This window comes from Lucilia cuprina, chromosome 2 (genome assembly GCF_022045245.1).
Source record: "Lucilia cuprina isolate Lc7/37 chromosome 2, ASM2204524v1, whole genome shotgun sequence".
Taxonomy (NCBI): Eukaryota; Metazoa; Arthropoda; class Insecta; order Diptera; family Calliphoridae; genus Lucilia; species Lucilia cuprina.
In genome coordinates, this window is record NC_060950.1 from 53276389 (window position 1) to 53303455 (window position 27067).

The 27067-nt window shown below is 31.1% G+C and overlaps 2 protein-coding genes across 2 annotated transcripts in view; one reads left to right on the forward strand and one right to left on the reverse strand.

The window, feature by feature from the left end:
• Positions 1–23325, forward strand: part of LOC111680754 — a 34006-nt gene extending 10681 nt beyond the window's left edge. Inside the window, exons 4-5 of the mRNA XM_046951227.1 lie at positions 21715–21962; positions 22023–23325. Of these exons, the coding sequence (XP_046807183.1) occupies positions 21715–21962; positions 22023–22646 (872 nt within the window). The 3' untranslated portion in view covers positions 22647–23325. The remainder of the gene's footprint in view (positions 1–21714; positions 21963–22022) is intronic.
• A 55-nt stretch (positions 23326–23380) lies between these two features.
• On the reverse strand, positions 23381–24527 carry LOC111689833. Its single transcript, XM_046955495.1, has 2 exons — positions 24495–24527; positions 23381–24070 (listed from the first exon to the last, which is right to left on the reverse strand). The coding sequence occupies exons 1-2, from the start codon at positions 24525–24527 to the stop codon at positions 23381–23383; spliced, it is 723 nt and encodes a 240-aa protein (XP_046811451.1).
• Between the last annotated feature and the right edge of the window lie 2540 nt (positions 24528–27067).

The following is a 27067-nucleotide window of genomic DNA, read 5'->3' on the forward strand; positions in this document are numbered from 1 at the left end:
ACTAGTTCCTTGAAAACTCTTTAGAAATGTTATAGAATCACAACAATATTCCGAGTAAGAGGTTTCAGAAATAGTGGCGACATCACTGGTTCCATGATTGTTCTTTAGAAATCTGAAGTGTTTCTACTTGCAATCGCTCTTGAACTAGATTTTTAAGAACACAATTTTCTTGGAACTTTCTCTTCATATGCCACAGATAAGGTTGAATGAGTTGGGCAGACAATAGGTAATACTGACACAGAAGCCCATACACGGAGGAGGGAAATATATGCCCACTGTAAATATAATAATTTATTTTTTTGATACATATTATACCAAACTTCATATTTACTTTACTTCTTTGCCTTATTGTTTACAATACATGATTTTTTTTTATTAAACAAATCAACAAACCTTAACCAACAGTTTAATATTATTTTGTGTGTATAAATTATAATTTCCAGTTTTGTTTTATTTTTAATGCATTATAAACGTAGACACAACAAATTAAACCCGTTAAATTTATTTGATTTTGATTAAGAGTTTTTAAAACTTGCACTTTCAAAAAATTTGATACAGTTGTTGCTCATGAGTTTTTGTAATAAATACAGCATTTTTTTTCGTGAAAAGTGTACAAGTATTTGAATGTCACGAACCAATGTGTCATTGGCTTTCTTATCAATGGCAAAACCGATAAATAGGGCACTGAAAAATGCACTCTTAAAGCTAAATTTTTTTTATGACATATTCATTAAACTGGTAGGGCGTTGAAAATTTAAAAAAACAAAATCATATTTTGTTGAATATTTTTTTATGAAATCATTTTCGGCGAATAAAATGTTAATAACCTTTTTGGCAGTTTAAATTAAACTCTGGCGACGGATGTAACATTCTTTATTTGAAAGTTTGGAAAATGTAAATGATCATTAAATAAGTATTTGTTTCAAATTCTTAAGATTTTTTTCTTTAATCTATATGTAGCTCGACTCATGTCAGACGGGTCTTGAGACCAGCACGATACTAAGAACTACCCCTCCCACCTAACAGACGTCTGTTTCATATATTGGGCGGTCTGTTAGAAATTCTCTGTGGATTGCTTCTCCTGTCATTGGCACAGGGCAATCAACAGAAATGTCCGTTTCTATCCATTGGATTCCTGCACTTAAGTGTGCAAGTCCTGAAATCCATCAAGCGTCTGTTTCAGATTGAACGCCTTGATGGTCTGTTTACTCCCAGTGGGACGGCAGAAGGGCGTTTGTTCATCGGCGGGCTGCCGAGCGCATCGTTGAGCGTCATGGTGGCGAAAAGCGTCTCTCGAGTGGACAAAACGCCTAGGCTAGGCTAAGGGGCTCCGATCCTTTATCTGATGCAGAAATGGTTAAACCAGTTGCCGAAGATCTTGAACGGCAACGATTTGTGGTGGAGAACCTTTCTTCTGTGCCGAATGACCAGCCGAATAAACTTCAAAAATATGCACAAACAATTGTCATCAATAGGCCTCTCAATGAGGAAGCTAGAACCGCACTAATACGGGCTATTGTTGACCATAGGAACAGTGACGGAGCCATCTCCCAGGAAAAATGGGGGACTATCCGTCAGAAGATGCTAGGCGTGCTAGCTTGATCAAATAGGCGCTCTGCGCTTCTGCTTAAGCTAGCTATTCAGTCCCTTGGGAAGTGTGGCCAGATGCAGGGCTCTATCTATCTATCTATCTATCTATCTATCTATCTATCTATCTATCTATCTATCTATCTATCTATCTATCTATCTATCTATCTATCTATCTATCTATCTATCTATCTATCTATCTATCTATCTATCTATCTATCTATCTATCTATCTATCTATCTATCTATCTATCTATCTATCTATCTATCTATCTATCTATCTATCTATCTATCTATCTATCTATCTATCTATCTATCTATCTATCCATCTAACTATCTATCTAAATTCGTTTAGTTAATACACATTATTTAACATCAGTTATTTCATTTAATGTTTTGTTTTTTTTTTAATCGTTTAAATTTTGAAACTGTCCTTCAAACATTTTCAAAACAACAGTGATTGTGATTATGTTCTATATTTTTGGTTGTATAAGTGTTAAATAATAAATAAATAATTTATTTTTTCTCTCTATTAGACAACGAAAGTGAGAAAAGAGGAAAAGGAATATATAAAATATTTTCAAACGTGATTTCATGAAAAATGTATTGAATTCAATTATAAGTTTATCAAAAAAAAGTTTAAATGTTTTGCTGTGTTCAGACCATTCATAACAACAACATTGAATAAAAAAATAACGAAAATAGAAAAAACAGAATTGTCTAGCTTTTTTTATTGTTATTTAAATATTAAAGTTAAAAAACGCAAAATATTTATAAAAACAACTTTAAAACTAAGAGATCACGTTTTTAGCTATGAAATAATGTTTTGAATTTTGAATAATAAATAAAATAGTGTATTTTTTTATTTAGCATAAAATTGATCTTCATAGCATCGGCTTCAGCTTCTCTTCAACAATCTCTTTTTCTTTCTATTATTATCAATTCGTTTTGCTAAGAGTGTTATCTGGAAGAAATAACAACAACATCTTGTCTTTGATTCATTCATTTTACGTAAAATGTTTACTTGATTTGTTTTATTTATTTATTTCTTTTCTTTTTCACTCATTTTTGTATCAAGGACAATTGAACTTTTCGTTCGTTGAACTTAAATTCAAACTCAGTTTTATTGATTTTTAAAGACTTTCGTATTAATTTTTTTTGTGTAAAATAATAAAATTATTTAGTTGTATTGTTTTACTTTCGAAAAATAATAATAATTTTTTTGTACCATAATTTTTGCAATATTCAGTATTTAAGTCATTTTCCATGCCTACTGTTTGATTGTTATTTAATTCTTAATATATATGGTTCGTGTACAGTTGAGGTTAAATTAAGAGGTGGATTTTCATGGAAATTCAAATTTTCTTTTCAGAATTAACTGACTGATTATCTAAAGAATAATCTTTATCTATTATATTTATGTTTTGGAAAGCTTTGCAATACGTTAGACTAATATTTTCGAATATAACATGATAAGTTTAGTTAATCCAAAAACTACTCCCCTGTAAACTTTATTAGAGTTTATGATCCGTATGTAATGCAGGCATGGATTATGTTTATTTGGACTGCTTGGTCCATAGCCAGCGTTACGTGTGACAATGCTGCGGATCATGTAATTCCATAATTTAGATTAGCTTTGGATCAGTCCTATTCCATTTTTATTTCTTTTTACACTCGTATGCGAGTAATCTCAGTAGCCGGGTTACTATCGTTTTTGGAAGAATTAACGATCATAGTCGCCAGCATTTGGTACTTACTTAACCATTGTTATTACTGAACTTAAACAGATTGCATGGATGAAATATTAAGTTTCTTTCGAAGCACACTTGAAACATGGTGTGTTTGCGAGATAAGTATCCATATAGCTTAAAACCAAGATCTAACTATAAATTTGCCTTTACCCTATCGCAAATGCTAAATTAGTTCTATAGAAAGTTAGAGTCATGCTGCTAAGATAAGACAGTAAACCTTTTCAGTAAACCATTGTTAACCTCTTGAACCTAGAGCTTGTTTAGCATAGTTTACTACTAGCAAACTGTCAAGAAAAATCGTAAGTTGGATGTAACGTAGCATTAGTTCGTGACAATGAGGTATCTAAATAGCCGCAACAACACAGAGGGGAAAACGGTAGAAAAGTGATACAAACCGTTGTGAAAAGAGAGGATATGTATACGCGTCGTAGTCAATGCATCTTTATAATTTCGACAACGAGTCGGTGTCATTTCGGCAACGCAACGATCTGTCTGACAATGTAGAGTTGTCAGTTTGGTAACACATTATTTTTTTTGTTGATTTGATAATGTCGTGTATTTTTTATATTTTTGTGTGGTTGATATGACAACTAAGTTATTGAAAAATTATAAAATCTTTAGTGACAATTTGGTACCAAAAGTACTTTTTTCCTCTGTGTATGACAAAATTCGTTGAAGGAAACTTTAACAGACTTGTATATCTGTCTATCATTGTCTGTCACTGTTTAATTATTACTGCTATCAACATAGATATATCAGACTGATTAAAGTTGTAAATAGTTAGTTCTAAAAGAGCATTTTTATAAAGCAAATCTCAACAAATACACCTAGGCTTCTATCGACCGTGTTGTGCATTCCTTAATCTGTGTCTCAGGTTTTAATCGAAGCTACCAGCTCCGGTATATTAAACTATAACACTCGACCACTTACCTACCATAGGTCAAGTTTTAAGTTGCTCAGTGCATTTTTCATTAAAAATGGTCAGATTAACATGTGTCTAGATCATTTCATTTATGTTAAGAATCCTCTTGAAGTATAAACCAAGGAATACTGATTTTGTTATATCCAGGGTAGAACCCGTTCTGACTTGTTCATCTGTATGTTTATTTCCTTAGTATTCTAAATGCTCAAGGTTTCAAATTAGGATAATCTCAGACAGACTCATTGTCGCAAATATTTCAGCCTGAAAAACTCTACAGTTGATGTGAAGAGATAATATTCTTCGCAAAATACACTAGAACCAACACTACCTCAATTCATATTAGAATCTGATTAAATCCTGGTGTTATATTCGGTTAAAAAATTTCTCATATACCACTCATTTCTAGAAGGATCTTACACTATCGAAAGTGTAATATAGTCAGAGCTACTCCTCTCATTGGTTAATTCGTTTAATCATCGAACATTGATTGAAATATGTTCTGTTTCGATTTGGTTTACACTCGGAGACTACAATATGCATTGTGATAACCTTCGTAGAGAACGATGATCCAAAGTGTTTTCTTTCTCTATATTAGGAACTTCAATAGAAGAAAACAAAACAAATAAAAGAAAGAGAGCTGAGAAAAAAGTTCAATTTCTAGAGGGTTTCAAAATGGAGATTCTCTCCATCTATATAACAGAGTCCAAAAAATTTCTAATTTTCCTGATAAAACCTTGTTGTCTGTGAGAGCTTAGTCCCGCAATTTTCTTTAGTTCGTCATGGAAACTATTTCTTAGAACTTTTAACATGAGATTTTGTATTCTAGGGCCGTGGCTCAATCGTCTTCATTGCATATCCTGCAGGTCCCACTTACTGACTAAGGCACTAATTGACCAATTCACCGTTCATTTTCCTAATATAAAGGGACAAGCACTTGATGCAAGTGAGCCGACCTAGAACAACAAAAATATATTCTTATTGAAAAAATACACTAATAAAGTGAATCGATGCGAGTTGTTTGTTTTGTACCGGTGCTAATGATTGCTGATAACATAATGACCACGACCCCTACACATTGATTAGCACTCAAACATATTGTTTTCACAGCTCGAGCTGAGAACAATAGGTACCTTTCCATAACGATTCCCGATACCTTAGTCCTTTAATGAGAGGTATTATTAATTTATTCTATTATTTTAAACAAAACTGTTGTGCGCATATGTGGTGCATATTTGTTATACATATGTATATATGTTTATATATGTATTTATAAAGTCGACGTATACTTGATAAGGTTATCACCATTTTAAGAAACAATCTCAATTTTTTTTTAAATGTATGAGTAAACCCGACTTTCAACTTTTTCCTGCTTTCGTCCAATTGTTTCAGTCGTTTTGATTTAAATGCCATTTGTTATTTAATAAACTTATATATTTAGGTTGGCAACAGTACTCTTTTATGCAGAAAATGATTAATAATTGAATATTCGCAACATTTGTAATGAACTTTTACTTTTAGGTTAATAAAATTTTAACAAAATTTTGACTTAATAATTATATCAAAAGAAAGTCTAAAGAACTATCTTTTAATATAAGATCTAACGTTATTTTAATTAGCAATGAAAAGCAATCGGTATAGATGTATAAAGCAGATATTATGCTGTAATGACAGACGACTAGAAAATAAAGAAATATTTCACTTCCTGTATAAAATATCAAAAAAAAATTATTGTAAACAGTTGTATATATAAAGTTCATTGTGTAAATAACAATCAGTACATTGAACATTTTAATGCACGTGTGAAGTTTAATTTTTAAATAATATCTTTTCAATAGGTTTTATAATTTCTTAACTGGTTCAAAAATTCGCATGTCTATATGACAGTAAAATATACTTTTCTTATAATAAGCTGCGATTAAGCTTTTGACGTTATTACTTTAAATGTAAGCGATTAAATTGGGTTATATTTTCTATCGATCTTATTGGTAGGAGGGAATCCACTATTCTTTATGATCTTCACTATCAGTAATATCAAACTTCTCGTCAGAAAACTTCCGAAAATCGATGGTTTTCCCACAATAGTTTTTCGTTAATACCCAAGCTTCTTATCCTTTATAAGACTGAAATGTAATTTTTTAATGGACAATCAGGTAACATCTATATCATGATAACAGAGGAGATAGCGTTACTCTATTTAATTCCCTCTAGTGATTAAGTTTATACTATTTATAGGTTCGATCTATTCGAAAGTGGAAAGTGGCAGGTTTCGGTCACATCACGACATGCGTACCTAATTTAAAATAATGACAAAGCGTGACAGATTTTTAGTATAAATCTCTGCAAACAGCATAATGTTATAAAATTTGACCATGAATAAAAATTTGGAACAAAAACATTTCAATAATGTTTGAATCACAAGAGTCAATGAGTGAGTACGTAGATGTCATAGTCATATCACAGGGTATACAGAGACGTCACATTTTTTAGCTGTATTTTATATAACTCTTCTCACCAAACAATTTCAAAATCAAACAAAAGCTGATTTTAGACTTTTTCAAATGTCAAAAGTGACATCTCTGTACACTTTGTGGTCATATCTACATGATTTTTACAGCAGGGACATCCAAATGGGGGCTCATAAAAAGTTTTTATCGGCAGTATACAAAAAAAGGTGAACACCATAAATTTGCGTGAATATCTTCCATACTTACATGTAGTTCTTTAACATGCAGTGAAATTCTGGTTATTTTAAAACAGATTTGATAATTACTGATTCCGCTTAGATCGTGTCATTCAAACGTTTTAACCTTTATTTATAACACTTCACAATATTCAACGATTCGTCAAACTTTACTTTAAGAATTGCCAAGAATTCTTTCTAAATGTTTTCCTTCGGCGTCTGATAGGTTGACGAATCCGATATCATTGGGACTACATATTATTTTTATGTGCCAACTAGTTCAAGAAGTAGTTTTTAAGATGATATTGAAGCATAATGCGGCTCTACTAAAAGTTTCGAAAAGTTGAAGAGAATCCTTTCCAAAAGTTTTCGTTTGACGTCTCGGATGCTATTTGTATGTATCGGGAAAAAGAATTTTTCATCAGATTCCGATGATAGTAACTATGTAACTACTTAATGACAACATTCTTGATCTAAAAGTTTCCGACAATTCTTTCCTAAAGTTTTCGTTCGACGTCTAATACTGTGTATACACTAAAGTTTTCTATAAAAAAAAACTTTGTTCACACTAAAGTTTTCCATAGAAAACTTTGTTCACACTAAAGTTTTCCATAGAAAACTGTGTTCACACTAAAGTTTTACATAAAAAACTGTGTTCACAATAGAGTTTTTCATAAAAAACTGTGTTCACACTAAAGTTTTCCATAGAAAATTGTGTTCATACTAAAGTTTCCGATAGAAAACTGTGTTCACACTAAAGCTATCCATGAAAAACTGTGTTCACATTAAAGTTTTCCATAAAAAACTGTGTTCATACTAAAGTTTCCGATAGAAAACTGTGTTCACAATAAAGTTTTTCATAAAAAACTGTGTTCACACTAAAGTTTTCCATAGAAAATTGTGTTCATACTAAAGTTTCCGATAGAAAACTGTGTTCACACTAAAGTTTTCCATAAAAAACTGTGTTTACACTAAAGTTTCCGATAGAAAACTCTGTTCACACTAAAGTTTCCAATAGAAAACTGTGTTCACAGTAAAGCTTTCTATAGAGAACAGTGTAAAAAGTAAAGTTCATCACCCCTATCGCCAATCATCATTTCACGTGAAATATGTTTACTTTTTCGTTCACTAACTTTTTTGTCGTGGAAAAATTTCCCCTTTGTGAAATTTGTTGATGAAATTTTGTGTTCGCAGTAAAGTATTTTATATAAAACTGTGTTCACACTAAAGTTTTCCATTAAAAAAACTGTGTTTACACTAAAGTTTCCGATGGAAAACTGTGTTCACAATAAAGTTTTCTATTGAATACTGTGTTCCAACTAATGTTTTCTATGTTCACACTAAAACTGCATGCCATTGCGAATGTATTGTGTGTGTATGTGTCAAGAGAAAGAATTATACATCAGTTTATGATAAGTAGATCACATGTCGTCAGTAACTATCTACTTGATAACATAAAATGGTCTCCTCTCTATTATCGCTTAGAGCTGAACAGATGTGCAGACAGCAATTTGTTGATTTAGATGTTGCAGTAATAATTATCTTAATCATGTTCCTACAGGTTTAAGCTCGAGTTTAATAGAACTTTTTTCTAGTTCTGACAATTTTAATTGAGTGTACTAAAAGTTTAGCCGGATTTCGAAGGCAAATACCTAAGATTAATGGTGTATAAAATGTGATATTAACTGTGTCAAATACTTTGGACAATCTGACAACAGCACTTTACGATGGCAACCCCTGATTTTAAGAATATAACAAGCAAAAGATTACATCCCAAATTAATTTACTTTGTTTTCGTCAATTGTAATTTTATTGTATTATAATTTATTTGTTTTCGTTTAACTGGATTAATTACTTTTCTCACCACTCAATGAAAAGCATTAATCTCTCTCAAACGATCGTTGACAATAAAATACAACAAATGTGCGCGCCAGTGTTTTTCTTTACCGTGTAGCCCCCAGATTAAAACGAGTGTTTGGATGTAGGGTACACATGTCAATGTATCCATACACAACACGAGCCAAAAAACAACAAAAACGATACAACTCACATTGTTATGGTTTAATATTGATAACCACTTGAACAATATACTACAAGTGTGAACAACAAAATAAGAAAAAAAAAAAAAAAACAACAACAGCTGGTAACTGTAGCTGCAGTAACACTGAAAGCGCGCCCGCGTCAGATAGCCAAACATTCAGTGAGCAGCAGCAAGCCCAACAACCAGAGCTATTAATATTAACAAATGAGATTTATCAGTCAAGATTGAATTCAATTGAAATCAACGAATGTCTTGAGTTGTTGTGATCGTTGATTTGAGAGTGTTTTTTTTTGGTGTTTTTGTATGTAGTTTTCGTTCAAAATCAAAGACAACATTCCGACACGAGTTCAGTTTCAATCTTACGATCGTTCGTGCTGTTTGTTAAAAATTTTCATACAAAAAACACGCTTGTTAATATTTTAAAACGTTTTGATTTTCAAGATATTTTACACCAGACAGAAAATACAAATTAAAAAAATAAAATAGAAAACAAAAGCAGACAAATAACAATTTAAAAAATTTAATACCTTTTTAAAAAAAGGGTTTGTTTTGTGTGTTTTTTATAAGTGATGCTGCTTGTTATCACGCTTGTTCGTTAATATTTGAATTTGAATTATAAAACCATAAAATAATAATAAACAAAGCAATAGAGAGAGACAAACAAAACTGACAACTCGATTGTCATAGGAAATTGGTATTTTTCCATAACTGTATAAAGTGATAAACAAAAAAATTAGAAACATATGAAATTCATAAAATAAATGAATAAAATAAAAAAAAAAATTAAAAACAAATAATAAAATTTAAGAAAAACTAAAATTATAGAACAAGACTTTTGAAAAAAAAACAATTTTTAATCTTATGCATTGGCCTAAACGTTTACCGTCGGGTGTTATCTACAATTTTAGGGGCTTTACCCGCTTAAACTTAAATGTAATTATTCGTTAAGTTCACCGAGTTTTTTAGACCGTTGTCTGGGGAAGAAAGTTTCGTTAATTCTTTAACATTAACTAAAGATTAACGTCAAACTGAAGTTGTTTAAGGATTTAACTTCTTCTACAACTGTCAAAATCCATTATCACAACGACGACGACGCCGACAAAGTGTTTACTATTGCCAAAGTCACCGTGAGCATGATACCTCACTGTGGATACCGTTATACTTGGAACCGCGAAATTGTGTTCAACTCGCAAAAGCTGGTGAAGCGGCGTTAAATTATTGCAGCAGCGGTAGCAGCTATACACAGGTTTACCACCAATTCCCAACCAAACAAAAAAAGTCTACGTTCAAAACAAAAAGAATTTAAAAAAAATCAAAATTTTTTTGCAGTTTTTTAATTACGTTTCGCTTAAAACGGTTACGGTTTCTTAGGAAAAAACCGGTAACGGATTTATTTGTTTTTCTCTTATTTTTTTTTTTTTGTTCTTTTTCTAAGAATAGGCAACGCGACTTATTGCTCGTTACCTTTTGGTTCCTGTTTTTCTGTTGCTACACAATCATCGTAATTGTTTGAGATTTAATAACAAACAATACAAGAGACAATATTAATATTTCTTTTATTATTCTTTTTTATTTAAATCATAATTTTTATTTACAATTTAATAGTTATTAGTGTTTTTTCTTATCGTTAATAATTTGTTTTTTTTATCATCATATCTTTATAATTTAAACATCTAAAATTACTCGGAGAATAATTTTAATTAAAAAAAAAATCTCAAGGTCTAATTGCTCAAAATTAAGCAATAAAAATTAAAAAAAAAAAAAATTAAAATTCTGTGATTAAACATAATTCAATTGTTTTTGTTTTTAAATATATTTTTTTTAGAGTTTAAGTTTGTTAAAAAAGTTTAAAATAATTTGTAAATATTAAAAAAAATAATTTTATTTTTCATATTCTTTCTCCTAAATTTTTCAATTGTTTTTAGTTTGTAAGTAATTTTCTCCACTTAATTTTAAATTGTTTTAATTTTAACCTAAATAATTAATTCTTTCATTCGTTCGTAACATAACACATCGTTTCGTCTCGTCTCGTTTCGTTTATTTTTATAATTTAATTCGTTTTGTTTGTTTTTTATTTCGTTTTTCTTAATTGAATTTTGAATAATTTAAATTTTGATATTGCCCTCGTCATATCGTGTGCCGCTGCTGCAAATATGAACATGTTTATGACACCTTATGCCTATGGTTAGTATAAAAATAAATGCCTTATGAAAATTTCACTCCTTTGTCCCTTATAAATACTTTTTATTACAGATTTTTTTTATAAATAAATATTTTTTTTTAATTTACAATTTACATAAACTTAATGCAAATTATTTCTTTGTGCGACAAGAACTGCAGCTGTTCGCTATAGATTTGCAGTTGTTTGTATTTAAATTATTAAATTTAATCTGGTTTTTTATAATTTGAAATAATTAAAAATAAAAACAAAAATGTTTTTTGTCTCTGTCATTGTATTATTTTAATTATATCTCTGTCTCATTGTCTTTATAGGTATTTTAATCAGTCTTTTTTTTTCTTTTTATGACTTTTGACAAACAAATACTTATTCTAGTGCATATTTCTAACAAATTGTTTTTGTTGCCGTCCAGGATTTTGCATTTTGAACTTTGATAACTTTTAAAGAGAAATTTTGATGAAATAATTTTCAAAACCCCCTTAGAAGTGTTGTGTTGCCATGTCTGTTTAACTAGATTAGAAATATTTTATAGTTCTAGAAAATTAGTCACATCTTAAAGCAGAAAGTTACACATTTTAAAAAGCTGATGTCCTGATTAAAAGTTAGGTATTTTCAAAGTCTAAAAATACGAGTTAAACGAATAATTGACTTCTTCCGTTTCGATGAATACAGTTTCTGCAAACCCCTTTCCAAGTCGTTTACTTAAACTCAGAAAATAAATGTTCTAATTACTGTAAAGCATAAGTATCATTGTAATACCGTTTGTAAGGACGGAATATCCAAAAATAGAAACAAAACATTAGAAAAACTGTTTACAGTAGAGTATAAAAACTAGTATAATTTATACCAACAGTTCGTCATAGAAACTCCAGCCATTTCAAACTGAGATTCTGTACTCTAGGAGAGAGGCAACTCTAGTCTCTAGTTCCCCAACTTAATTACAAAAGACCTACGTGAGCAATGCTTATCCAGTCCTAAGTATTTATTCGATAGAGCAAGCTTGACTATCAAACATAAATTGTCTAAAAAGATTCCGTATTAGTTCCACTGATTTTCAAATCGCTAGGATCACTTTTTGTTCGTTATCTCCAGCTGAGATTCTGTATTCTAGGAGAGAGGCAACTCTACTCTCTAGTTCCCCCACTTAATTACAAAAGCCCTACGTGAGCAATGCTTATCGAGTCCTAAGTATTTATTCGATAGAGCAAGCTTGACTATCAACATAAATAGTCTAAAAAGATTCAGATCAATATGATTCCGTATTAGTTCCACTGATTTTCAAATCGCTAGGATCACTTTTTGTTCGTTAGTTAGTTTGAAGGTCCTTTTAACATTTTACCTTTATACATATTGGACCCGTCGTTAAAAAAACTGCGCACCCCTCAAACAGTCTATTGATTATAAACCCTAGTTGAATTCTATCAAGAGTGTCTCCCGAGGTCCAGAGTCGTAGTTATATGATTTGAAAGTCCACAATTAATGTTACTTTTTTTATCTTACCGTTATACATCTTGAAAACGTCGATAAAAAAACTGCACCCCCCTCAAAGAGTCTATTGGTTACAAGCCACTCGTCCCTATTTGAAAATTCGATCAAGTCTGTCTTCCGATGTCCAGAATCGTAGCTATATGATTTGAAAGTCCACAAGTGAAGTTAACATGACCAAGTAGAACTACATACTTCGTACTGAGTCTTGTACATTTAAATGTTTTATAGGAGGCAGGTAAAGAATGATGAGTCAGGCCTCTTGTGGTGTACTAGTAATACCACAAAAGGCCTGTAATACCCAAAGAGCTTTTACAAAACATCTTCCTTTTTCCAGGCCTTTTGATAGACAAAATATTCATAAGTTATAATAACCCTGCCAATCGACTTTTTAAAACCAATTTACCATATCTGGTTGCCCCAATTTCCCCAATTCTTTCCTATAGTGTTATTGTATGTATTGTAGGCAATAATTCCCCATTTTCATTTATTTCTGAGTATTCTGTTCCCTTACATTTAAGCTTTCTATCAAGGAAAGGAACTAAATTTTTAGCTTCTCTCGACGCCATCTAGTATTCCCAGATTTATAATCGGTTTCTACTTTTATTATTTCACCGAAACTCATTCAATAGAGCAGCTTTACTAACGACATAAATAGTCTAAAACGAATCAGATCGATATGATTCCGTATTAGTTCCAATGATTTCCAAATCGCTAAGATCACTGCTTGAAAGACAATGTATTCGTTAGTCAGTTTGAAGATCCTTAATTTCGCTATAACCTAAAGATATAGATTAAAATACAATTTCCGGGAATTTTTCATTCCTTTAAGGAAATTGGCAATAGATCTTTGATCTATAATATAATTCTTTATAATATTTGTATGAAGTAAAAAAAACTCTCTCTGTATACAAACCATACCTCCAATATATGTATACTTATCTGTTAAACAGCTTTCCAAAAAGAAAAGCTTTACAGATGTGCAATAAGTGTGTGGAGATTTTTGGGGCATTGAAATGACTTTAACCTGATTTTTTTAACATTCAATGCCGATAAGAATATAGATTGTGCTATTAAATACTTTCATAGTTATTATGTTGAAAAGCAACTGAAAATATTTGAAATGTTTACACCATTTATTGTGGTTAATGAAAACATAGTATTGATTTCAAATCAATTTTTCAACGCATAAATAGAAAACAATATTAACAAAAAAGCTAACAAATACATTAATGGAAAAATCTTTTCCTTAAAAAAATTTAACTTCCTATTTACCTTTATCGTCCAGCAGTAACATTTTCTAGAAAGTACTAATGATTTTAATTTAATATTATTTAAACGTATGTACATGTATTTGAATTTAGTTATCAGTTAGTTCAGTATTAATAATATTATTTATTATTTATTATATTTGTTGCCGGCCTCGTTCTAATTTTTACCTTGACTACAATTGTATGCTGCTGCATTTATTTGAAAATAAAAAAATAAATAAATATAATACATATTTTTATATTTATTAATTATTTTTGTTACATATGTATATCTACCCAGTATTTTTAGTTGATATTTTACTATTTAGAATCTAGATTGCATTAACTATAGTGTGAAAAGACAATATATAAAAAATAATCAATTTTATTAATAACAATAAAAACTTGAAATTAAATATTATTGAATATGCAAAAAAAAAAAGCAAAGAATTTTCATTTAAAAAAATATGCTTAATAAAATTGTATACTGTAGTCAGGGTTATAGTAAAAAGTGTAATGTTGTCAATATTAACGATTGTAACCACATTACACTATTTGCTATTATTGCACTCATGACTATTAGTGGCCTTATTCATAATAAAAACCTAATGAACTGCTATCCAAATAGTTGGCAGCTCGTTGTTCATTATAAATAAGGCTGCAGGTATCTATCACTTTCCTTTCATTTCCTGCAATGTACAAAAATTGTCATTTAAGGTTTTGAGATTCAAACAGGCATAATGTTCTAAAAAACCCGATATGATTCCGCATTATGCTATCCAGTTAGCTAAGATCACTTTTTGGAAGATAATGTATTCGTTAGTCAATTTAAAGGTTCTTTCAAAAGAGTTTCCCGAAGTCCAGATTCGAGATCTGCAATTCAACTAGTTAAGTTACCATGATCAAGTACTGAATTTCCCTATGATTGTCGGTAAGTTAGAATAGCCCTGACAATCGAAGCAAGGAAGCTATCATGACCTGTTTCTTACTGAATTTTCATTTGATTGTCAGATGAGAATTTGACTAAGAAAGGCTCATGGAGTCTTAGTAAATTAATATCCGCCACATCCTCAACTAAATTTTTTATAGGGGATAGTTAAAGAATGATATCTTAGGACGCACTAGTAATACCGACAGAGCCTTTACTAAACAAAGGGAAAGGAATAGCAAAAGCAATTCTTCTTGTGATCTTGGATACTAAGTCATCGATTTGCAGGTAGAAAACATTAAAGGAGTATCGAAATAGGACTAATAGTCTTTAATATTTAAAACCAACATATAACAAACATATCCATTGTTCTTGCGACAATCGTTTCTTCGCACCGAAACGACTTGGGGTTCAACAAACAACGACCAAGGTTTGTCAACTCAACCACAACGACTTTACACGTATTCACATCCATAAGACTATAATTTACAACTCCCATGTATGGGCCGGAGCTTCAAAGTCTATTTAGGAGCTACTCGACCGCGTACAAGAGAGGGCAAAGGTACTTATCGGTGACTGTAGGGTATCCAACTCTATTGATTTAATGGAGCACCGTCATAATGAGGTGTTAATTTCACTGTTCTATCGATACTATAATGGAATGTGTTACTCTGAAATTATGGAATTGGTTCCCGATACCGGTATATTTTTACGTAGCACACAACTGTCTTTAAGAACAAACCCATTTGTGGTCGATTAGCCAGTGGACCGCACAACACAACACAGGAAAATTCATTCTTCAGCCTCACTATTCGTATGTGGAACAAACTTCCTGCAGAAGTATTTCCCGCCACTTTCGATGTGAAAATGTTTAAATCAAATATCCACAAACACTACTCCCTCTATCCTCCCTCGTAAAACCTATTTTCCTAGTTTCAGCACAATGAACTGCATGAGTGTAGGGGTCATCTGAGTGCTGGTCCAAGTAAAAAAGAAAAAATAAAATAGGCCTCTGATTATTTACCGGAACTACTAGGAGTTCATATTTGCTAAGTTTATAGAACCAACATTTTTGTGAAACAGAGCTTTGGAAGTATTAGATTAGTCCGAATGTATTTAATTCTATTTTTCTCAAAGATCTTGTTATAGGAATTTTCATGTATAGAGTTTCCATAACTAATTACTAACATGTATTCATAAATTCATTGCACAAAGTGTAGAAATATCATGGAGACTTTAACCGAAAGGAACAGCAAACTATCTTATGTGTCTGTTATTCATTTAGAGTACTGCGACCTTGGAATTGATGGCGTTTCTATGAAAGTCGTTTAAAGCTAACCTGGTCTATTGGAGTCTTCACATAACTGTGTATGTTCTCATCATATATACGAATGTCCTTCTTGGCATGCCTCGGGGGTGTATGCAACATTTCTACTACAGCTGTTATACTTTAGCAACAACAGAAGTTTTATATGTCCATTCCATTTCATAAGCAGACAAGTTATGTACAGATATCTCAATACTTGAGAAATTGATTCGAAAATATTATCCTATATTCACCTAAGTCATTTCAAATTTGATATTGATTTAACATTCTTAAAGGCCTAAGGTCTTCTAGAATAGAAAACTAACTTAGTGGGAGCCACAACCTTCCTACCACGTTATCACGACAATCGATTCTTAGCACCGGAACGACTCGGAGTACAACGTACAACGACCAAGTGTAAAGCCCTTTCTATAAATTTATCTTTAGAATATGGGTGTTGAGAGGTTTATACAATTTGTGTTCAATAGGTTTTGTAGTATTTTCTTTTTTACATTTATTAGCACTTTTCACTTTCTGCCAGCCCACTGTTGTCGTGCATTTATTCAATTTGTTATTTGTTTTTTTTTCCTTTTTTATTATTAAACTTGCATTGTTATTGTTTTTTGCTATCATAGCTGTTATTGTTTTTATTGCTATTGTTGTTGGCATTGTTATTATTACAATAACTATTTTTCACACTAATACAAAATAAAATATTATGCAAATATTAATGTCTATTTTATTTATTCTTTACATTTAATTCATTTATTTAAATTTATTTTTATATTCTCTCAATATTTTTTTTGTTTGGTTTTACTCTACTATTCATTGTTGTTGTTGTTGTTGTTACTGTCATTTCTGTCATACATTAACATACGTTCAATGAATATTGTAAACGGTTTAGTTGTTGTTGCTATTTTAACAACAACTTGATGTAAACAAAATTGATAATGTTGACTATTGGTTAATGCTGCAGCAGCATTAGCTACTGCTGCATTATCAGTTGTAAAAGAAAATGTAGAAATATGTTCATATCGATTAAATATTTGGAAAAAAACGTGATTGGTTTTTGTAGCATGAAACGTCGGTTTAATTTGCTGCATTTAAAGTCTCGTAAATTTATCTAAATGAAGTAAAGAAGGGTTAGTCCATCATATTAGGATTCCATCTGACGTTTCATTTTATCGGTCAACATTATCCTGATCGGTAATTAATAATTGTATTGTAATAAACAAATAAATAATAGTGAAGTTATTTTCGGTTTATTTGAACAAATATTTGATCCATGTGAATAAAACTATAGTTTATGAAAATAAATAGGTTTTCATTTTAAAAACAAATAGAAATCTTGTCTTTTGTTGCTATATGAGTAACAAAATGAGTATAAACTCTATAGTGTTAATGTTTATTTGTTTTGCTATAGTTTTTTTTTAGCAAATGTTGTTGAACTGGTATCTAAATGACCAGATTGTTGTTTAGTGTGTATTGTACTGGACCCACCCTAATCAGAATGTTGCTCTCATGTCATATTAATTTGTTAAAGAAAAAAATATATTACTTTTATATAAAAAAATCATATAATTTGTAAATTTAGCACTAAGTAACCAGTTGCAAACTATTGCTAGAAAATGCAATTAACACAAAACAGGTGCTACCAGTAAATGGGCTTTCTTGTAGCCATGTAGATAAGTTTTAGTATATATAGCAGCAAATATAAGTATATATTTGCAAATAACTTTAATTATTTAAATACCCAGTTGTTTTTATGAGTTTACATGAAGGTCGACTCACGTTGTTGGGCCATACTATGGTTTATGGTAATTGTATGTATATTTCCAAGAAATATTTATATTTAGCCAGCTGTTAAAACTAGAGTACACATATAAAGTTAAGAGTTTTTCGGCTACATGTAGGTGGTCAAAGTTTGCGTTGGATTAATATTTTTTACCAAAGCGAAAAGAACATTTGCACAAAAAATCCCCTGGTTTTCTGAAAACTAGTATTTATGCTGTGGAAAATAATAATTTACTTTAAAAGATAACGTTAAGAATTCTGTAGAATTTCATACAAGTTCGTGGTACAGATGCATTGGCAATTTACTCAGCACTGTGATAAGGTTTTTTTATAAATTCATTATTTCAATTCTCATTAACGATTTCTTAAAGCCCCAATTTAGACACAACAAATTGACTTTCCTTGTGCTCAATTTTTTCTAGAAGATTACTTTTTTTGCAATTAAAAGCACAAAATTTAATTTCAATGTCTTGACTAGCCTATTGCTGGTCTATGGATTATTGGCCATTCCAGTCCAGTCTATTGACCAGACTATTGACTGTTCTATTTACTAGTCTATTGAATACTCAATTGAATAGTCTATTTTCTACTCTATTTACTAGTCTATTGACTAGACTATTGACAAGTCTTTTTACTACCAGTCTATGAACTAGTCTTTGAACTAGTTTACTGACTAGTATATGTTTATTGTCTGTGGACTATTGACTGAGCTCTTGGCTAGAATATTGGTCGGACTATTTACTAGTCTATTGGCTATAAAAAGAACACCTGCGTGTGGGCCTTTTTTCACGGTGGTATTATCCAACCACTGTATGAGCTTATGTAAAGACTCATCTTTGCCCCATTGTACTTCTTACACTCAGGTGACAGTTTACACATTTTCGGTCCACGTTCACTTTGCTTAAGTACTTGAGCTATCTAATCTCTGACCATTGCTGCCCCTTTGCTTAACTTCCGAGATGCAAAGACATCATCTCCGTTTATGACATCGCAGATGGGAAACAACAACTAGAGACGTAACCGGTAGACCAAAGTACGAATCCATCAAATCAAATAAGCCAAAAAATTTGACCATACTCACATAAAACACATGATTTCGATGAACTCTCTTATCCATATACTCTACATTTGTCTGAATTTGTAAGTCCAATTATGTGTAGTTGTGTCTATAAATCTACTCTCGAAACGATGGGTAGGATCTTTGTGGTTCTATCCATCACTTCATTATTTCAAGAGGCCGAATAAAGTTTTCGAAAGTTTCGAATTCGTCGAACGCCTGTGTTTTTGCCCGCTTAACTTTTCAAGTTCCCTTTTCCCGTATAACATGTACATTCCGATTCTCATTGCTGATTATTCCTCAGTGAAAAGTTCATAAAATTCGACACAACTGAATGTTTTTGTTTTTATTAGTTTCGTTTTGAATTATGACTACACAGGTGTAATAACGTCAAAGTTAACGTACACGTGCTTTTAAGCTTGTTTTTGCACGTGTGTGTAATTTAAAATTTCTTTAGAGAATTGATAAATTGATTTCAAACACAAATTATATGCGGAACATAGAAGAACTAATAAAACGCTACATCAGTTAGGAATATATTAGAAATGAAGGCGATGCTTTAGTTCTAAAGTTATCGCGTCAAGATCTTTGGCCATATGACCAAATATGATTATTTTGGTTTGAGTTCTTTTTATGAGCTCAATTTCCCAATATATTAACAGTGATATTTGCCTGATCGAGTAACAGGCGTTGATATCAATCTTTCACATTGCTTACAGGAAGACAGCTATTCAAATTATTTAGTAATCAGGGAACTACTACTACTATTTGTTGTACAATTTTTCAAACTCCATTTTGTTCTCATTTTTAAATACTAAACAAATTGAATGCTTTAACAAATTAAATAAAATAAATAAATAAATAAATAAATAAATAAATGCGTAGATTACTAAATGATAATAAATAAAATAAATAATTTTAATTTATGTACGTCCTTGTACAATTTAGATTTAAATTAACAATTGCAACTTTTGCAATTCTAACAAGTTTCCCTCTCTCTTTTTTCGAAAAAATTTTTTTCTTGTGTTAGTGTTTTGTATAATAAACATACAAAGCACACACATAAACAATTTAATAAAACTTTGACGCAATTAACAATTAAGAAGTTTATATGAAAATGTATTTCTGTGTTATCAACTTTTCGTCACACTTAAGTTTTGTACTTTCCGTCTTACTGCTTAGACGGCCTAATGCCTCCCTCTATTTGAAATAGTATATTGGAATATACATTTTGTACCAATACGCACTTTGGATTTATAACTGGGTCACTGCATTTGTTGTGATTGATAGACGATAGCTGCCGATGATAACCTTTTGTTCTCGTTTCTTATTGTAGTGTTTCTTGAAGATTTTTAGTTTTCATTTCATTTATTAATAAAAATATTTATTTTGTTTTGAATTTAATTAATGTGTTTTCTAAAAACGCCCAGCATTTAATTGAGTTATCATGTTTATGTTTCAAATTTGCATTTCGTTTACGTCTCATAAATCAAATAACATTATCATAAAAAGAGAAATAGTTTTAAACTTTGTTTATCATTGAAATACAAATCATAATTTTCAAATCTTTTAAATGTTCTCTAAACTGACTTCATATAAAGTCTAGTTTAGATTTTGCCAACAACTTGTTATAGGGTATTATATGTATAGGCTTGTTCCAACTAACTAGTTTTATTAATATTTTCAATAAATTTTTCCAGTTTGAATTTGAAACTTTATATACATTTCTGTATTGTTCAAGTTTGTGTGAATGTTTGCATTTGAATAAATTTATTTGTATTTTCTCATTATTGATTAACATTCTAATCTAGAAGAATTTCTAAGGACAGCAAGATTGTTTACACATTGTTATAAATTAGTTTTATTAAAGCAAATAGTTATAATCAACAAGTAGGCGTCTAAAGGAATTAAATCATTGTCTATAAACAGATTATGATGTACTTGTTTTGTTTGAAAATTGAATTTTTGTTCTCTTGTTTAATAATTTTTAAAATACAAGTAAGAATGTCATAAAAGTTAAATGTTTGTTCCCTTAAAGTAGCTGCTATCCTGAACTTGTTCGGAACAATTTATTCACAATAGTTGGTTTTGAATACAACAGCTGTTTATTGTTTACAAAATTTCATTAGAAATTTTCAAGACAGGGGAATTTTTTTACGTCTAGTTAACTTTCTAGACGTAAAAAAATTCCCCGAAAATAGTGAAATGGGAAAATTTTTCAAGTGGAATGTTGATTGACATTAGGGATGATTATCTTTAATTCAATCAAAACCCTGTGGTTTAGTTAACATGTACTTCAGGGTTATAGCTTAAGTTAGGCTCTATCACTATTTTTAGCTAGTGTTGTTCGATGTGTCAAAACCATTCACAAACATTCAGGAACTATAAACATCGAAAACATTAATGGCTTCGTTGTAATTGCCTCCTTCCAAATGAATCCTGTGAATGGTTCATCTTCGAATGTAATTCTAGCTTAAATGAGACTGTGACACAGTTGGGGTAATATTTGTTTAAACCCTTCTAGTGCAAAGCAATAGGTTCCTTGTGACTAGTTACACTCTCTTACTTTCTCTCTTACTCTCTTACTTACTTACATACTTACTTAGTTACTTACTTCCTTACTTACTTACCTACTTACTTACTTAATTACTTACTTACTTTCCAATTCCGAAATTTCCTTATATTTTATTCTAAGATCCAAATCTTATTATAATTTTGCATTCCTTTCTTTTCAGAAAATTTCTATTCACCCTCTCCACTTTTGGACAATTCACTAGATAGTGTGGTCACCAATCCAACACAGGTGATAAAAGTACAATCACCCATCGATATCAATCATTTTGGATTTGCTAACCACGGAGCATCAATTCTAACATCATTGACACCACCCAGCTCCCCACCACAAAGCGTTGCTTCACCAGTACCACAGGCATTGGAATTACCAACAACCACAGCGCCGGAAATCACTAATTTACCCCTAAATGTAAGCACAGTTATAAAACTTTGTTTTATTAATAAACTAACTTACTCCCTACATTTACAGATCAATGATGTTTTACAAACTTCCGCTGCATCAGAACCCACATCTCCAGTTCCAGTTCAAAACCAATTCGCCTTCAACAATTGGAATAACCATCATAGTACAACTGACACAGCATCATCGAGCGTTGCTTCGTCACCATCCTCTAATGGCTCATCGAATTATGACATTGTTTTGAATACACAAATAATCGATGATATACTCAAGACCGCAGCCAATGAGTTCTTCGAAGAGAGTGAATCACAATCTTCGATATCGGCTCCTTCTACGGTAGACTACACAACCACCGATGATGAATGGATGCCCTCGTCCGGCAGTTGTTCTCCTTCACAAATTGTCTCAAACGAAACGTTGAACGAATCTTCTGGCACTTGTGGCGTTGCAAAGAAACGTACTCGTCCCTATGGGCGTGGTGTTGAAGATCGTAAAAAACGTAAGAAGGAACAGAATAAAAATGCTGCAACTCGTTATCGCCAGAAAAAGAAGCTCGAAATGGAAATTATACAAATTGAAGAACAGGAACTTAGTCAACGTCATGAGGCCTTAAAACGTCAGTTGGCCGAATACAAACGTGAAGAGAAATACTTAAAACGTCTCATACGCGAGTTCTATGCTAAGAAAAATTAAAACAAAAAAATTGTTGAAATTCCAAGCCACTATCTTTCAAGCGGAAATTGTGTCACCGTTTATGTGTTTAATATTTTTACTTCTTCTTTTAAATTTTGTTTTAATTCCCCTAACAATTTTGTAAGAATTTATCTTTCGTTTTACAAAATTTTTTGTTTTTAATTAATAATTGTACTTTTTTTATATTCATATTACATTAGTGTTTTACTACAAGTTCTTTTTTTATATATTGTATTTACTTTTAGTAAGCAATTAATAATTGTGTGTATTTTTGTTTGCAAACTTATAATTATTGTTTTGTCTCGTAATGCTTAAAGTTTTTATTTTTCAAAAATTTCCACTTTTAAATAATGTTTTAAATGTTAATCTAGTGCATTAGTTTTAGAAGTATTTGTGTTTATTTGTTAAATATTAACACTTATGACATGATCTAATTTTAAAAACGGTCATCGAATCTATTTTGTTAGTTTAACAAAGAAAACAATTAATATCAATATAAATGTAGATTTAAAAAAAAATATATATATACATATAACAAAACAAAACCCTTTGTTCTGAATCTATATTTAATGCTTCTCAATGCACTGGACAAAATAATAAAATTTTTAAAAGAAATACATACATAAATATATTTTAATTTCAAATTTTACACAATAAAGGGTTTTACAAATAAAAAAGATGTGATTTTGATTTTTTTTACAGAAAAGGCCAAAATATGTAATACTTAACTAACTCTACTCATGATATGCTTTTGAATTAATATGACCCAAAAACCCAATAGCAAATATGGTCACTGTAACCTCAGGATTTTTCTTTATAAATTTCTCTATTTCAGGTTTACAATTCGAATTTTGTTCTACCTTAAGCTCCTTTAATTCTCTTGATTTTAAAGCTGCCAATGATGTACATTTTAAATTATAATTACCAAAAATTGTTAATGCCCTAAGATTGCTACACTTTTCCAAAATAGGCTGCAGCAAGTCATCAGTTAACTGACAATAACTTAAATCAAGAAACTCTAGTTGAGCAGCCACTTTCATTAAACATTTTTGATAACTTTCATCGAATTGCACGTAATGTAAAGTCAGGAATTGTAGAGACCCTTGGCAGCAAATGGGTTGCAGGTAGTTAAGAGTTAAAGGCGAAGACAAAGAGTAACCAGCACTAATGTAAAGACTTTTTAAATTTCGTCCTATGATTTCTAGTTGTTGTGTAGTGAATGCTGGAGGATCTCGTAGATTAATAGTTAAATGTTTTATTAATGCAAGTCTTTCGTATATAATATCATCAATTCTCTTACAAACGCCACCCAAAAGAGTAAAGGTTTCATGTATATTTAAATATTTTAAAATTTCCAGTAAACAGTCATCATTTAAGTCCAAAAAATGTGTTTCGTCATTAACGCTGTCTTCTTTTGTAGTCATCTGTAAATAGATGAAAAGAAACAATAATTTATTATCTAATAATTACTTAATAATTGTAATAGATTACATATCATCGCATTAATGCCTATAGAAGGTACTGTAGTTGGTATAGACATAATCATTCGTGTTTTACACCACAATGGTGTTTAATCTCTTTCTCTTAGTCTTCTTTCAATTTTTATCACTAATTACTAACTTTAAGTCTAATTAAGTTTCTACGTTCATTCGTCTTTTTATACAAAAAGTAAACTGCATGCTCATGGACAAAATAATGATTTACAAAGGATTCCGTAAGCCAAAAACAAATCAGTTCATACGTCAGGGTATTTAGAAACTAACTACACCTTTACTTTATTTTCTTCTGTCAATAAGAAAATAAGGTGTCACAAAGGGTCTAATAGGAACCACGTGTCCGTGTTCTTACTGGGATGTCATCGGAGGAGTTATTCCAACGCATGAGTATCGCACTGCGATGTCGCCCATGCAGACCCAGATGAAAATCTGCAGCGGAAAACAAGATTAGTTCTGGCAAAACTAAGATCGGAATGGAGCAGTTGTGTCAATGCTAACTGCACACTTATAGACTTATAGTGCCGTCGCCAGCGGATATTCTGCATGTAGTCAATGTTCTCATGACACCCACCATTCATTTTTGTCCAATGGATTTTTGGACGTATCCAGTTGAAGTCGAACATTTTTTAAGCCTAGACATTGATGTAAAATCCCCGACTTGACTATTGTATAATTTAAGCTGAGACCATTAGGTGTTCCATTATGAATTCCTTAGTAGCGTGTTAAGATTCAAAGATAGAGACACAAAAAATTAAAAAAAAACAAACAAGGCCCTAAGTAAAGAGAAGAAATGAATGGAATCAAGTCGACTCCCTAATGTTTCAACCCAGAAAATTTACCGAGAGATTTCTCCAAAGAAAGTCATTTTACAGAATCTACAATTAAGAAATGACCAATTCCCCTGATAAATCCTAGTAAACTGCGTGGATTAAATCCCGCAATTTCCTCAAGTTCGTCATGAAACCTATTTCAAAATAAGATTCTGTTCTTTAGGACAGTGGCAAATTTATGCTAGATCGTCTGTAGTTGGTCGGAATCTTCGCATAACCTGCAATAGTTTGATATATTACAGTCCCACTTACTGACCATAGTTAGCATTCCTGTCAAAATCCTTTGACTGTGCTTACCCAGTCCTATAGGTACATAAATTGGTAGCTCCCACAAGATGTGTTGGACTTTGACAATTTTCAATTCATTCTACTATTCCAGTACCGATTGATGATGTCACTTATTCTCTCAAATATCAACCCATTGTAGTGAAAGCTTGTTTGACTTTCACCTTCATTACCATCTACATTGCAGTGCCCTGGCACTCAATGCAGTCTCGTAATGTTCCTATATAACCATCTAATTTAAGCCTTGCTATCAACATAAATTGTCACAGGCGACTCTAGATCGATATTTTTCTGTATCTGTTTCGTCTCTTTTGCTAGGAACTTTGCTTGGAAGACGCTATATTTGTCGGGTTGTCCGAAGTATTTGGTTATATCAGTATCAGCAAAGTAGACGCCGGCATACATTAGTTAAAATTGCACAGCCAACAATCAGTATATTGGATACAAGCCAATTATCACCAAAGTCTTAAGTCCAACATTCGTAAACTATTTTTCCGCAGGAGAAGTTACCATGATCAATTAAAGTAATTCGTATAGTATTGTTGTATGATTATCGCGTTAAAGTTTGCCTATCAACGACTCATTATATAGGTTACATGTATAGAATGATGTTCAAGGCCGATTGTGGAGTTCTAGTAATGGTAAGAGCAATACCATGAGGGGCAGTATTTCGATGCATAAGTCCAAGTTACCATATTTAGTTGCAGACCCCAATTTTTTCTATATAATATAATATTTCTTCCTTAACATACAAATAGTTTAAGATTACATACTCTTAACAGCTAGTAGCAACAATATATACTATAAAACAATCCCTGTGGTGTCCCTCTGGTGATCCTTTCTATTAATATTGTTCCTTAAATTTAGATCTATTAGTTTAAGTGTAAGGTCCGTGATTTGAGTACCATGAGTTCTCGACTTAACATGTTTACCTAGCCTATCAGACTCTTAACAATAAGACAGATTTTTTTTTGTATTCCAGATTGCAAGGTTCTATTGTTGGAGAACGCAAAGAGTTTATCAATTCATTACTCAAAGAGTTTATCGAAGCCAACTTATTGGAAAACTCTACAAAAGCTTTCGCTCTATGACGAATATAGTTAAGATTGGTTTCAAGTTTCAAATTCTTTTTTATTTTCCTCGTCACTGTATTCATATGCTTTAAACTTATGTACATTTACTTAATACTAGTATATGTACCTTTATTAAGTCCCATTCAACTAGAATTTTTATTTTTAGTTTATTTTAATACTTATAATTGATTTTTCTCCTATTCGTGAAGATAAGAGTTATATGAGTATATTGTCGTCTATATTCAAACAAAAACAGATTAGTAGATGGTAAATCGTCGTATAAGAGGTAGTGAAAGACTTAGTATGTTTTCATTTGCATTTCGTAATCGGATTAATATGATAGATAATCGATTTAATTCGATTTGTATTAATTTTAAATAAACATAAAATTGCATTTTAAGTTAGATGAGGAAAACTAGATAGCTAGTAAGGAAAATTGAATGTAAACTAAACTATAGACTAGACTGTCTACAAGACTACAGACAAAATATAGACCGGACTATAAGCAAGACTATAGACCAAACTACAGACTGGACTATAGACCAAACTACAGACTGGACTATAGACCAAACTACAGACTGGACTATAGAGCAGACTATAGACTAAACTATAGACTAGACTATAGACTGGACTATAGACTAGACTATAGACTAGACTATAGACTAGACTATAGACTAGACTATAGACTAGATAATAGACTAGACTATAGACTAGACTATAGACTAGACTATAGACTA

Bases quoted from the DNA above. Each gene is read 5' to 3' on its own strand.
- LOC111689833 (XM_046955495.1), bottom strand. From the start codon at position 24,527: ATGCGTTGGAATAACTCCTCCGATGACATCCCA. The intron at 24,071-24,494 runs GTAAGAACACGG...ATCTATTTACAG, and splicing joins ACTCCTCCGATGACATCCCA to ATGACTACAAAAGAAGACAG.